Source organism: Alternaria metachromatica (genome assembly GCF_023757995.1).
Source record: "Alternaria metachromatica strain BMP 0045 chromosome Unknown scaffold_1, whole genome shotgun sequence".
In the NCBI taxonomy this organism is placed as follows: domain Eukaryota; kingdom Fungi; phylum Ascomycota; class Dothideomycetes; order Pleosporales; family Pleosporaceae; genus Alternaria; species Alternaria metachromatica.
In genome coordinates, this window is record NW_026055492.1 from 2,080,706 (window position 1) to 2,094,295 (window position 13,590).

General features: G+C 54.4%; 4 protein-coding genes across 4 annotated transcripts; 2 read left to right on the forward strand and 2 right to left on the reverse strand.

Annotated features, from left to right (window-relative positions):
• Nucleotides 1–116: 116 nt before the first annotated feature.
• On the reverse strand, nt 117–2,828 carry J4E83_000671 (uncharacterized protein; the record flags this gene model as incomplete). The annotated part of the gene is made up of 4 exons (XM_049327632.1): nt 117–913; nt 962–1,360; nt 1,413–2,746; nt 2,818–2,828. The coding sequence occupies 4 exons, from the start codon at nt 2,826–2,828 to the stop codon at nt 117–119; spliced, it is 2,541 nt and encodes an 846-aa protein (XP_049193777.1).
• A 573-nt stretch (nt 2,829–3,401) lies between these two features.
• J4E83_000672 (uncharacterized protein) lies at nt 3,402–7,043 on the reverse strand (the record flags this gene model as incomplete). The annotated part of the gene is made up of 1 exon (XM_049327633.1): nt 3,402–7,043. One exon carries the CDS (start codon nt 7,041–7,043, stop codon nt 3,402–3,404), a length of 3,642 nt encoding a protein of 1,213 aa, XP_049193778.1.
• A 3,009-nt stretch (nt 7,044–10,052) lies between these two features.
• Nucleotides 10,053–10,784, forward strand: J4E83_000673 (uncharacterized protein; the record flags this gene model as incomplete). Its single annotated transcript, XM_049327634.1, has 1 exon — nt 10,053–10,784. The coding sequence occupies one exon, from the start codon at nt 10,053–10,055 to the stop codon at nt 10,782–10,784; it is 732 nt and encodes a 243-aa protein (XP_049193779.1).
• Nucleotides 10,785–11,803: 1,019 nt separating this feature from the next.
• J4E83_000674 (uncharacterized protein) lies at nt 11,804–13,239 on the forward strand (the record flags this gene model as incomplete). Its single annotated transcript, XM_049327635.1, has 2 exons — nt 11,804–12,126; nt 12,177–13,239. The coding sequence occupies 2 exons, from the start codon at nt 11,804–11,806 to the stop codon at nt 13,237–13,239; spliced, it is 1,386 nt and encodes a 461-aa protein (XP_049193780.1).
• Nucleotides 13,240–13,590: the final 351 nt, after the last annotated feature.

A 13,590-nucleotide genomic window follows, 5' to 3' on the forward strand; every position in this document is an offset into this window, starting at 1 on the left:
TGGTCCGCAGCGACATGCAACAACAGTATTTGTGCATTTACGAGATTACCTTCCTGACTTTTCCCTTGTATCCGCTTTTACTACCCTAACTCCTGTTTCACCCACTCCGAATACCCTCACCACTTGATAGCCTTCTTGAACACCGGAACCTCCTCGAAATTATCCACACTCCACTTCAACTTGCCATCTCCCGTGATCCACGCACCTTGATCAGTAGCCTTCAGCCCCGTCTTCTCGTTCTCGCTAATCTCATGCTTGCTCGCGCCAATGCTATCCTTTGCCAACCAAACAACCGGCGTCTTACTCGTGAAAGCAGGGTTCAGGTAGGCCTTCTTCAGGTCCTCTTCGCTGTATTGAGGTTCCTCATCTTCGTCAAATTCGCCGTCGCGTAGCCAAGCCTTCAAGGCAGTGTAGCTACCGAAGACGTGTGGCTGTAGGAACCGGGCAACAGGCGAGACGACCTTGGACGGTACACGCGTCCGTTCGCTCACGCGATCAATCCTCGACTCTGCGTGCTGAAGAGCTTCAGATTCGCCTTCCTCTGCCGAAGACAGTAGTGGTGCCTGCTCACCGTCTTCAGAGTCGAGCGCGAGGTCCGCGGGTAGGTATCGTTCGAGTGGAGCGAAGTAACGGTTCGTGATATAGTTGAAGATGGCGGTGGCGAAAAGTAGAATGACAAGCATAATTAGAGGACCAGTCGCTTCGCGTAAACTGAAGAGACCGATAAGGCACAGCTCGGCGATGTAGACACCAGTGAGAAGATGCTGCAGAGAAAGCGTGTACGCATGTCCTTTAGTGTCGATTTTCGGTGTCGCGGTATACAACAGCTGGTACTGGTAGCACCAGTAGAAGATTACAAGACCGATAGCAGCGACGCCAAGAACGAGAGGCGCGATACAGGAGTAAACAATCGCTGCGATAGATCAGTAACAGGTCGTCTGTGACATCTGAGATGACTTACCGATGACGACAAAGTTGCCGTACTTCGGGAATAGCTTGCCCCAAGCCATGCCCCTCATTGTGATGAAGCTGTTGTACTTCTGACGGGGGGTCTTATCGAAGAATCTGTCATAGAAAACATACGACAGCACGTCGGTGTAGTTCAGGATGTTACTTGGGGCATTGGTCAAAGCCTGGACAATGAAGTACGCCAGATAGGTGTTTGATGCTCTCGGCAAACGCTCCGCGAGTTGCTGTGGTATTCGGCTTGGGTCTTTGACGATTTGCGATACTACCGCTGCAGCACCTGAAGCGAGTGTGGTGACAAGGAAGACCTGCAGTACTTGGAAGACAAAGTACCACTTGAGCACCTTCAGCTCAATGATAGTCTTAGTCGGCTCTCCGAATTTTGTAAAGATGTCTGCATTATGTCAGCCCGAAGGTAGCAATATAGGTCAAAGGAGGACACTTACACCTAAAGATTTTAGGTACGTAGCTAGCCAACGCGCTCAAGGCTAGAGAAGGTAGGAGACCACTAAGTAGGCTCATAAGTCCGGATGGAAGCTTGTTGAGGAATGCGAGCCATTTAAAATTCTCGGCGAGATATTCAACATTTGACAATGCACCGACTACTCCAACTGGAATGGACCAAAGTATGATGACAGCGACGACTAGGGTGATGGCGACTCCACTCTGAGATATCCGACGCGCAGGTGCTAGGTTCAGGTTGGCCCAGATAACTTCATTGGGCGTAGTACCGACAAAGCGAGGGGTGAGAGACAGAATGTCAGACGATGCGATCTGTTGGTAGGCTCTCTGAGCCGCGGGCTGGGTGCGAAACTCAACGAAGACCGCCGCAGCTCCACCAAGACTCTCAGCTGTCTCGTTCGATTCGCGAGCCTTCTCGATGTCATTCTCTTTCTCCTTAATCTGGTCTCGGAAATAGCTAATGCTGTCAACTTCCTTGCCAACCACTGGTGTCTTGGATTTGTGTGTAGGTCGTAGGGACTTCTTCATTTGCTTGGGTAGCTGCTCGTATTTGATGTTGCGGTTGTGGCTCTTCCCAACTTCCTTGTTGACGTTCAGAATTAGGGACATCTCGGCACCTTCTAGCTCCTCGACTTTCGAGTTCCTCTCTGAAACGAGCGACACAAGCTTCTCGCCTTTGGTAACTGGCCAGATCCTGACTGCATCGTCGCCGAAGAACCGTTGCATGTTGCCTTCGTCGAGAGCTGCGGTAGGTGCCGAGAGGTAGAGTACGGTACGTGAAGACAGCCTCTTCGCGTTCGGCTTTGACAGATTCCATGCTTGCCGCAGTCCGATTAGCCATAGGCGTTCTCGTGCAACAGTGAACATGACAAAACTGAAAAATATCCATGCCACAACGGCATGCGCATAGAGATGGTCCTTGTGCTTCACATTGCCGATACCAACGCGATTAAGTTCCTTGGAATTGCCGCCACCGGTATAATTGGCAGGCAGCAGAATAGGCCAGGTAATGGCAGCACCCCCCACGCAGATGAATATCAGAGTCCTCATGAACCGCAGGAACAAGTACGAATCAAGCGACTGGTGGTATAGCATAAACTTGTCCGGAACGGTCCTCATGGTGTGGACCCATTCGAAGTAGCCTGGCGATTTCGAACATGGCGTGCGATCCTTCTCTGGTACGGTGCCAATAAACGTCCGTGGTGAGTAGATCTTGGGGAAGCGGCGCCAGATGAGGACAAACGCGACCATGTACAAAGTCGCAATCACGGCCGTGGGCACGAAAGCTGCAGCGAGTGACGCGAACGAAGAAGGGCCGCTAGACTTCGTGACAGGGGATGTTAGTACACGCGTTTTGAGTAAAGTCGGGGTGTGGACGCAGGTACGTACCGACTGGACATGGCTGGTGTCATGGTCTTTGGCGACGAACACCGTCTGAAGATCCATGCCGGATGTCTGTTGTGGGGCAAGAACTGGTTAGCAATGCCTCATAGCCGATGCAGGACGAGAAATTGCAGATTGGCAAAGCGGAAGAGGTTGTGACGGAGGCTTTGCGCGCTTCTGCCTGTGTTGACTAGTGTTGCGGAGAACGATGGGTGAAGCCTGTCAAGCAAGGACGCCGATGACGTAGACGCGTCAGTGGCGCGGATTCATGCAGGTCACGTGCGACTCACTTTAAGACAGCAAACCAACATTACAGACCCGGGTCTGTCCAATCATGCACTAGATATATTAAGGCGTCCAGTACAATTAATGCGCGCATGATGAACCCAGTCGACATTATTACAATTTTATATGTATGCCTACGTAGCCAAGAAAGCCCCATCCAATATTCGTACAACAGTCTATAACGCGTGGTATCGCAGTATGCAAGCCTGTGACCCACTATCCAAAACGCCCACAAAGGAAAGATCCCGATAAAATATCTAACGCCGTCGTATGCAAGAAAATAAACTGAACACTACTGGGCACACCTAGAGCCACAGCAGCCACCTGATCACTCCAATTCCCACACCAAATACTCTCTTGACAGATCCGACGAGCACAACGATGAGCCAAAGACACCACATGAGCGCGACGAGAGCCCATTCAACGAGCATCCACCCAAATCCTCGGATCCAGCGCATCCTGCGTTTGCGCGTGCGAATCATGCGGTCAATCTCGTCTGTGATCTGCTTGACCTGCAGGGGGCCTTGTCCAGAAACCTCACTTGTGATGCGCACAGCTTGGTCCCCGCTTTCTAGGATACGCGGCATGAGGTCCGAGTCCACCGTAGATTGCAAAGCCGAGATCTGGTTGGTGAGTTGCTGAATGGCTTTATCGCGGAAACACTCAAGTGAGGACTGTAGTGCCTTTGTGGATGACTCCAGATCTTTGACCAACATGCGTGCAGCAAGAACGTGCTCTTCCTTGCGCGGAACGGGGTAGAGTCGCATTTTTGATGTAGCGGCAGCGCGACTCAGGAAGTCGGGAGGCGGATCTCTTATACTGTGCGCGCGCCGGTCGATTTCCCTTGCTTTGACGCCTGAGCAGAGGAATAGAGCGCGCACTCGAGCGATGTCCGCTTGGGTAACGCCATTCGCGTTTTTGTTACGATCAGCAGCATTATCATCGCCGTCGGCAATGCTCCAATGTCTCCCGTTAAGCCCGGGCCGAGAGGCACTGCGCTGCCTATGCGAGCCCTGTGCGTTTCGGAGTCCAGTGGGAGGGAGGCCCACCATGTCACCGCCAGGCCGAGCGAGGACTTCATTGATGCGCTCCTGACTATGGCTCTGGGTAAGAGTAAGATCTCCTGCGGAAGAGTTCCCGGATATAGTACCAAGGTCCATACGTGGTGGTAAAAGCCGATCAATTCTAGGAGAGCGACTGTTCTTCTGCTCTCGCGCCTGACGTGAGATGTGATGCTCAAAATCCGATTCCTCATCGGGGATTGTGTGAATTGGCCGAAACGAAGGTAGATCAAGATGGTTGCGGTCGTTGTTGGTAACACTACCATCTGTCCCTGCCGTGACGGTCCGACTCATCGGTGGCCGTTTGTTGTGCTTGGCTTTGACAGTGCCATAATCGTCGAAATCGACAGAGTTGCGATCAGACACGGTGTCCGCATCCGAGTCGTCGGCCCGGTCTCTTCTGAAGATGATATCACCGACTTTGGTGCCCTCATTCTTCACGCCCTTGAAGAATCTTGTGACAGCTGAATGTGGTTCCTGGGTGTCCCTGCGACGTAGCTTATCCGGACTAGGCAAGCTACTGACACTATCATTCTTGCGGTGACCGAGTAGATTCATCACAGCACCAGGAGCTGCTAGGATGGCTGTTCCGATGTGTTTGTCCTCTTTGTCGTCTGGAGTTTCCTCGCTGGTCTGCCGAGATCTGGCCTTCCTGTCTGTTCCAGCAGATTCTGGGCGGAATTCGTGTTTGTGATCATCACTATGGTCATGCGAATGGAAAATGCTGTTGAACTTGCCCCGTTTCGCTTTCCTCGTCTGTGAGTTTGATCGACTTGGAGGTGATGAGAGATCGCCTCCAATATGCGGGAAACGTTTGGCGTGTGGAGTGTTTGGAGCTGAGCTGTCTTGGTCGTCGAAAGACGAACGAGGTTCATTATCGTCAATGGAAAGAGAAAGAGCTGTACGAGCCTTAGGTGGCATCTTGAAGTTGCGCCGCTCCTTCATGTATGCGAAGCCGTTCGTGGGGCGGGGTACTTCCAGCGAGTCTCTAGATGGCCTGCTGTCTGATGTGACCTCTTCATTTCGCCCCCATTTGTTCGGCGTATCTGGTGTGAAGTCAGGGGTTGACTTGGGTTGTGACTCTCGAGCTTGTTGCTCAAGAAGCAAAGCCAAAGGACCGGTGTTGTGATCTGGGTCGGTGACTATACGAGTCTTTCGTTTGCGAGTATCTGATTCTGACTCTGAGCTATCGCTATCGTCATGGCTGCGCAGCCGTGAGCCCCGTCTAGAATGCTTGCCGCCTCTGGGGCTATCAGTTCGCAGCGCTGGAAGCAACCTTCGCTTGCGCCCACGTTCGCTGCCTTTGTCGCTCTCGTCACCTGTCGTGTGATCGACTGCGATGCTGGGCAGGCCATCAATCCAACTCTTCCTCCGGTTGTCAGGGTAGTCTTTGCTTGCGCGCGGTGATAGGAAGTCTTTTGGCTGCACCTCCTTGGGAGGCGGATATACCTTCCGGCCGTAGCGATTCTCCACAAGCAGCTTGTTTTCGCCTTGTTCCAGCCAGTGCGCGTCCGCAAGCAACTCTTGTGGGCTGAAGATCCAGCCTTTGTGAGGTCTCGCAGGCTTGCTCGGGGCAGGTGGGACTTCGTGATCGTGGTGTATCTTGGGCAGCTGTACTGCATCGTCTCGACGGTAGCCGGCTCGCTTCGCATGCTGCTCAACGCGATCCACCCACTCGCGTACCTGCTCAACGTCGTCGAATTCTTCCGAAGAGTGGTCGAGCGTCACTCGCTCCCGAGCCCTGCTCCGGCGGTTTCGTATGTATTGGAGAGGGTTGTACGGTCGGCCGAGTTCGTGCTGTTTGCCAGCGTGAGACGGCACGCGGGTGAGCTGTGCCTGGGGACTGCCTGGGACGCTGTTTGAGGAAAAGACGAAGTTGCCTGGGTTGTTAGCATCGGGCTTCAGAGGCGGTAGAAATTCCAGAAGCCGCAGATACTCCATGCGAAGCTCGATGTACGCGCGCGCTTTCTCGACTCGAGCAATCGTGGCAGGAGACGGGTTGATGTTCTGCGAGCCGGGAAACGCAATGGATGCGCTTCTCTGCATGGAGGTAGACATGTGGCGCGTAGGAGAGCTCTGGCCGCCCATTGGGGATATGTTGCGTGAAGTGCGCCGTTGCTCGTTGAGATACTGCTTGAGACTGCCGCCAGCGCCATAGTTGGAGAAGCTGCCCTCTCGCTGAGAAGCAGAGGGGACTCGTGACTGGGATGCCAGGAGCTGACCACTGCTGATGTGTCGCCTTCGACTCTCGCTCAGGTTCAGCGCCATGTGTACCAGCTGGTTCGGGTCAATGGCCTGCCGTGGCTGCGCGGTGTTGGGCGAGGGGTCTCGATCACGGGCTGGAGGCTGCATGTTGTATGCGCTCCCCCTAGTCTTGCCAATGCGTATGCGCTCGTCGTGTCGGTCCTGGGAGTCGGTGAAGTTGATGCGGGATGCTGCGCCGGGGGCAGGGCCTGGGCCATCTCGCTGTACCTCTCGCGACAGAGGCGAGCTGGCTGCATCCTTCTCGTGTGTGCCATGGTGTCGCGAGGTGCGCTTGCCCTTTGCCTCGTCCCGGTGAGCCTCGTGGTTGCCATGTCGCTGCCGTGGCCCGCTGGGGAAATTTGAATCTAGCAGGAAGCCGCCAGATCTGCGAACGCGCTGCTTCCGGCGCGCAAAGTCTTCCTCGTGCACCGAGTCCCTAGCCAGCAGGCTGCCCGATGCTGAGCTCCCTGCGTCGTTGGTTGCGCCTGTGCTGGGTCTGAAATCTTGGCTCCGCCGCGGGGAAGAGCTGCCTTCGCCGTGGTCGGTGTAGGCGCCCGAGTTGCTGGCGATGTATGTGTGCGAGGAAGTCGTCCAGCGGTCCGAGTCTCCCGACGGCCGGCCATGGCTGGAGCTTGCTGACATTGCTGGTGATGGCGCCTATGTCACCTCGAAGGGCCAGGGGGGCGCATGGCGGATGCCGACGGCTGCGCGAGCAGAGGTGCGGCCGTGTCCGGGGTATCGCGACCAGGCGATGTTGCGACGAGATGCTCACGTGTAGGGCCTACGTAGCAGCGTATGAAATCATATGTGGGGTGGGCGGCTCGATGCTGTCTGGACGATGGCCTCGGTAGGAGAAGCATGATCGTCTGCACCCCTGTTTCTCATCCAAACGTCAAGAGTGGGCCCGTGTGCAACAGCTCCTTCACATGCCATTCTGTCTTCACACTCACCAGGCCATCCGAATTTCTCATAAGACACATCAAACTTCGTATGCGGGCTGTCGTTTTGAGCTGCTTGACGAGTATGGAATGTTAATGTTCGTACTACCGGGGATGGTCAGAAAAGCCAGCCACGAACACCAAATGCCGAGGTGGTCTTCAATAACACGTTCCTCAGCATGCAAGCCATATGATACATAGACTGGCCTTGCCAGACGTTCTAGTCCACTTGATCACATGGAACAACTTCAGGCGTCCAGCAATACCGGCACTGTGGTAGCGACTTGTCTTTCCCGTCTTAGTATCAGCGGCAGAATCTAGGGTAGGCTAATGTGTTCGTCGGGTAGTTCGCATGTGCAAAGAAGATCAGACATAGCCGTCCACCTCATACAAAGAAGAAACTGAGCGGACCTGCAGCCTACACCAGGGTACAACAAGCAAATTAGGATATCTAGCGTCAATGTAGGCTCCAAGGTGGACCTCTTCACCCATAGCGAACCGATAGGCAGCGGGTACCTTCCCCGAACACCACACTGCTCTGTGCGGAGAGCACAAATAATAATCTGCTAATAGGCTCTCCTCCTGAGTTATTACCGCTCGGCCACGGCATGTACCCGAGATATGCTACAGATCGACGGCGAGCCTGCTCCAAAGGAAGCAAGTTGCCAGCTTTGCAGACTATGGTCATGTATCCGTAGATATGTTTTTGGTGGACGTCTGCATACATTGTTGGAGTCCAATGCGAGCATGTTCGCGTATTGCTCGAGTAAGCTGAAACCATCTCAAGAGGTTGACTACATGTTCAGCTCTGCTCCGAATAACTGACAGTCGGTTGCACTGCTTCCAAACGATGGACCGAGATGAGTACAGTCCGCATCCGTCGTATTAGAGGCATTGCACTCGCATCTGCAGCGTGAGGCTGAGGAAAAAGCATAGTTGACCCGGACAGAGGGGCAGAGCCGAAGCTGACGGGCTAGCACGTCTGCGCATGATGAGTGTAAGGGTAAAACATGCGAGCTGTGTGGTTGAACCTGTGAACTTGGAAGCAGTCTCCTCAACAAGGCCATCGGCAGGGCATGTATGGCTCATCGATTCGCAAACGTGGTTTTTCCTGTACTTCGCAAAAATGACGAGCATCTCGAGACATGAAACGTCGGCCCAGCCCTATGAAGGCTAGGAGGCTTACGAATCGATAAGCGTTACTCACACCCTTTCCCTCCGCAGGGCGCGTGCTTCAGCGCTGGGCGGGAAGGCTGACATGTTGCGCGCTGGAGCCTATCAGGGTAGCATTGGAGCGGTGTCAGAGCTGCATCATCGCGATGGTATGCCTCAAGTCAGGCAGATCGAATGTGGTATTCATGCAACACAGGATGCATGGTGTTTTGCGACCACTGCTCGAATAGGGCAAGAGGGGTACCACGCCCGCGGTAGGGTCTTTTGATGCTAATCGGTGGATAAGGTTTCGTGGCCGCTGGACGTCAGCCTCGGGCCATCTGTCGACCGATCTTACATCTAGTGCCCATATACCGCATATCGGAGAGGTGGCCTAGTCTGACTTCAGCAAGGCGAAGGATCAGGGCCAAACTCCGTGTCTTCGTACAGTCTGATTGCGCCCCACCCGACAGACTCGCAAGATGGAGAGCGCAAGATCAACGCCGGCCAGGCTGAAGAAGGCTGCAGCCGATCGCGAATGACGGAGACGTCGTGCTTCCTAGGTGCAAGCCATGCCTCTGCAGCTGGACTCGAGGCTTGCTGAGACACCAATTGGCTCCTTGGATCGGCGACTCTTCGTAAAGCAAGCAAATTCCCACGCTCGCTGATTCGTCCAAAGCCTCGGCTCCGCTTGGGCCAGCCCAAAGGCGTCTTCCGGTACAGGCCCGGAGCAAGGCTGAACAAGGAAATAACGAGAGACAAGTGCAGCGAATGCTGATGCTGCCTTGCCAGAAGCATCTAGAGGGTGTCGTGATGTCGGGTGATGATGCGATGTGAATTGTCAATGTCCAGGTTGCTCCCGGGCTGCGAGAGTCGGTCGCGAGCCGGAACATCGAATTAGGAAAAGCATGACCAAGCCATGAACCACAATGCTCGCTCGCCCTAGCCAGCCCGCAACCCTCCGCTTTCTTGGGCGTGCAGTTCGTTGCGAGACGGAATGATCCGAGCAGGGTTTGGACGGCAATCCTTCGTTCCTTTTGATTATCTGGCCCAGCTGGCCCAGAAACCGGCCCAGCTCAACAGGCTGCGTCACCTGATTCGCCATGGCCTCAGCACACGTCGTTCAGCCTGAGGCAGGAGACCCAATAGGCACTCAGCTCGCCAGCTTGCCGTTTGTAGCGTGGCTTGCAGCTCAAGGCTCGTCCACTCACCTTGGGAAACGAGGCTGACTGCGCCATTCCAGCCTCGTGCGCACTCCACTGGGCCCAGCGAAAATCGGGATATCTTGCTGCCTGGCCCCCCGCCCTTTCTAGATCGACTTGGAAACACATCACACGTCCCTAGTACCCCAGGACTACACCTGCCATTCTCTGAACCTGTCGGTTTTAGCTGCCGTTAGAGCGACAGGACGCGCCCCACCAAGCGAGCCTCCCCAACACTCAGCTGTATCGGACCGTGTGACGGACTTGCACAGCACTACTGGATTTCAGCCTGGTCGGAACCTACCTGGACTTCATCTGGCGCCCTCAAGTTGATGCCTCCTACAAGAACCAGAGCCAGGATGAAAGAAGATGCGGCGACCACTACCCCTACCGTCACGGATACCAAGGCTAGCGAACCAATAGAGCCCGCTCCAGCACCAAGGGAGACCATTGTGACAGCACCTACCATTCAGACGACGCCTGCTACTTCGCCCACCTTTGAAGCAAATTCGAAGCCTCCATCTCGCAGAGTATTGCGACTAAAGTGTCCGCTCTGCGGGGACTATCCCGATGGCTTCCGCAGTGAGCATGAGCTCCGACGTCATACCAACCGTGTCCACAAAAAGGCACGTAAAGTCTGGGTGACCATCGACACTTCGCCCGACAAGTCGTTCCTGGCCAACTGTAAGGCGTGCCAGACCGGAAAGAAGTACAACGAATGCTACAACGCCGCAAGTCACCTTCGACGCATGCACTTTCACCCCCACAAACGCGGTGAAAGGAAGATGACTGCAGCGGAGGCTCGACGCGGCGGGAAGCCTGGCGACTTGGATCCCCCAATGGAGGTCCTCAAAGCCAACTGGCTGCGGGAAGTGGACGAGATACTTGGAGACGACAACGAACCTACCGAGGAGGACGCAGCATCTACATCCTTATCGCCGACTCAGACTATGCCGCCGCAGATACAGCCACAGCTGCAGGCGCAGATTACTCCAAACAAGGCGGAAGTAAAGGCACCACCGACGCCAACTACACCTTCCACTCGGTCGATGGCGATAGATAGCATAGTTGAAAAGCAGAACGCTGCATGAACGCGGGCGCATATTAGATGGCGTATGGAAGGAAACGCCGATCCGCATTCTCATGTAGGCATGTTGAGTCGTGGTTCACCAGACGCGAGTCTGACAAACGGACTCGATCAATCTGCATTCTCTGGCATTGCTCTTTCTGCGGATGCGCCAACTGTTTCGCCCGACAGCGCTCGGAGAGTCGGGAGTCGGGACAGCGGTCGTCTACGAATAATGCCGATCATTACTGATTGCGCAAGGTTGATCTTGGAGGAGACTCGGAGCGGTAAAATGATTTGGCGTTGACGGGGTTGACGTTGGATGGCGGCAGGCTGTCGTAGATGTGCAGCAACTGCACAGTAGTTGGGTTGGATTCTAGGCGGCGGCAACGTTTCAGTCTGACGGCGCCGTCACAATTAATCAGATGGATGTGGGAGGGTGGACTATTCTTCGTAGACCCGCATTATGGGCTGTTCGATGCTGCGTTTATAGTGACGATCTTGTAGTACATACATAGTATGAACAAATGACTTTGAACATGAAGTCTAGGAAACGTAAGAATTCTTCGACACGATTAGTTGTAAAGAGAAGAGAGGAGTGAAGGAGGTCCGAATAGGATGTGAGGTGCAATTAAGATACATGCCGATCAACGAAGGGGTGGCGGAACGGTACACCCGACTCAAACGGCTCGTGCGCAGCAATTTGAGTGCTGCATCGTGAATCCTTCGCAGCCACCACACCACCGTTGCAGCCACCACGAGGTATGTCGCTGACGTGTCTACCATGCCACTTTATACACGAGGCTGATTGTCCTGTCTAGCCGCATATTCCTCCGTGCGTACGCCATCGCCTATTATGCGCTTCCTCGCTCTCCGATAGCCTTAGCCTTGCCCGCGGAGTCTTAGATCTGGTCATGGCTGTGTCGCCTGCACACGCTCACGTATCACGACTCGTTACCGCCGCAGAGACAGTGCGTGCCACTCGCGAAACATAGTGTAGAACACAAGGTAGGGCTTGGGGTATATCACCCACATCGGCGGACTATGGCCTTTCGCCGCGCATACGGTAACCTGGGGAGTTTATACAGCATCCCGCCCCCGGGCGCTGTGCCTTCGTTTGGGTTGACTAGGCCGCAGTATAATTCTGTAAATCTGGGCAGCCTCTACGCCCGCAGCAAGTCTAAGTTCCCGACTGGATGGGCATACTTTGAGGATGGGTCTGTTTTCATACTTCCCTTTGCGTGGTTCCCTCACGATACCTTCGAAGCGCGCATGAAGATAGCTGCGCAGTTCATAAGTGGGCCGACGCCGAAGATGCAGGAGATACGGCGAGAGAATCCGCACATGAAGCGCTTCATCATTATCAAGTGAGTACCACGGCTTGCAGTCTGGATGTATGTGCTAACAACCACACCAGTAAGGACACAAGACAGTTACGCGAGAACACATTCCGCATTCTAGCTCGTAACGCCCAAGATGGGCAGAGAGTGTCTGTCGCCGACCCGCCCTTCGAAAACGTCGAACTGACCCTCGACCCCACCGAAAGTCGCCCGATATCCGCACGCTTCAACGACGCCCCCCAATTGAAATTTCAACACAGATTACGGAACAGTGAGGCTCTGGAGACGTTCCGCGGTACATTGGTCGATGGCGTTCTACAGCCAAACGTCCGCCTGGGGAATGGTCTGCGCTTGTCCAACAAGCCGGAGATGCTGAAGCCTCAATTGACCGCAAAGAGGCGGGCGCGAAATCACGAGGCCGCTAGGCTTCGCGAAAGCGTCGGCTTGCCTCCAAAGGCACCCGCAAAGCTGCTTGATGGGCTGGATGTGAGGTCTTTGAGAGACCGACCTCTATCTACGAGCTCAGACAGGCGCAAGCCTTTCCCTCGAACACCGCCTCGAGACCGCGATCTAGAGCTTCGAGAAGCCCATTTGGCCTTAAGGGAGCGCGAGCTCATCAATCTACAACAGCAGCTCCTACGACAGAAGATGCGCATCCAGAACTCTCCGCCCCGTCGAGAACGCCATCCTCGATCTCAGCCCCGCGACGACAACTACACAAACACGCATCGAACACGCGAATCGACCGAATCACGCACTTACACGGAGTCGGATTCCACAGCCGCAGAGATCGAAGCAAGGAGAAAGGCACTCGAACAGGAGGAAGAGCTTCTAAGATACAAGCGCAAGGCATGGCTTCTCGAACAGAAGCTGGCGGAGGCTTCAGCACGTCCTCCACGTTCTCCACGTAGACGCCCAGCTCGCCAGTACGATGACGAAGCGCAAGACTACGACGACACACGATATTCTACTGAAGTTCCACTCGAACAAGATGCCTTATCGGATGTGCAACATGACGAGGGCGCCGCAGACGGTCACAATCTAGACAATTCGTCACCGACCGAAGCGCTTCAGAGCTTAAGATCCCGTATCCAGCTTCCTACGAGACAGACGATGCGATCACATCGGACGCCACGGTGAATGACTATGAAGTCTCTTGGGCACCAGTCCTTTACTCTCACGAGCCGACTACGAAACGATACCGCTGTGATCGCAACGCGAACGAATAGCATAATACTTCAGTAACCGAAGAAACGACTCTCATACGATGAGCACGCATGTTGTTACATCAATGTACCATACTCGGCCATCATATGATACCCTGTACGAACGACTATAGATGCAACGATAGATAGACTTATTAGAATTATACTTCACTCTTATCTCTTCTTCCGCGTACCGGGTCATACTCACCCTGACAGAATGCAAGAAGCACCAGGAGTGCACCACTTCCAAGGTTAGTAATCTTTCTTGTTTGCATAAAGTCACGGA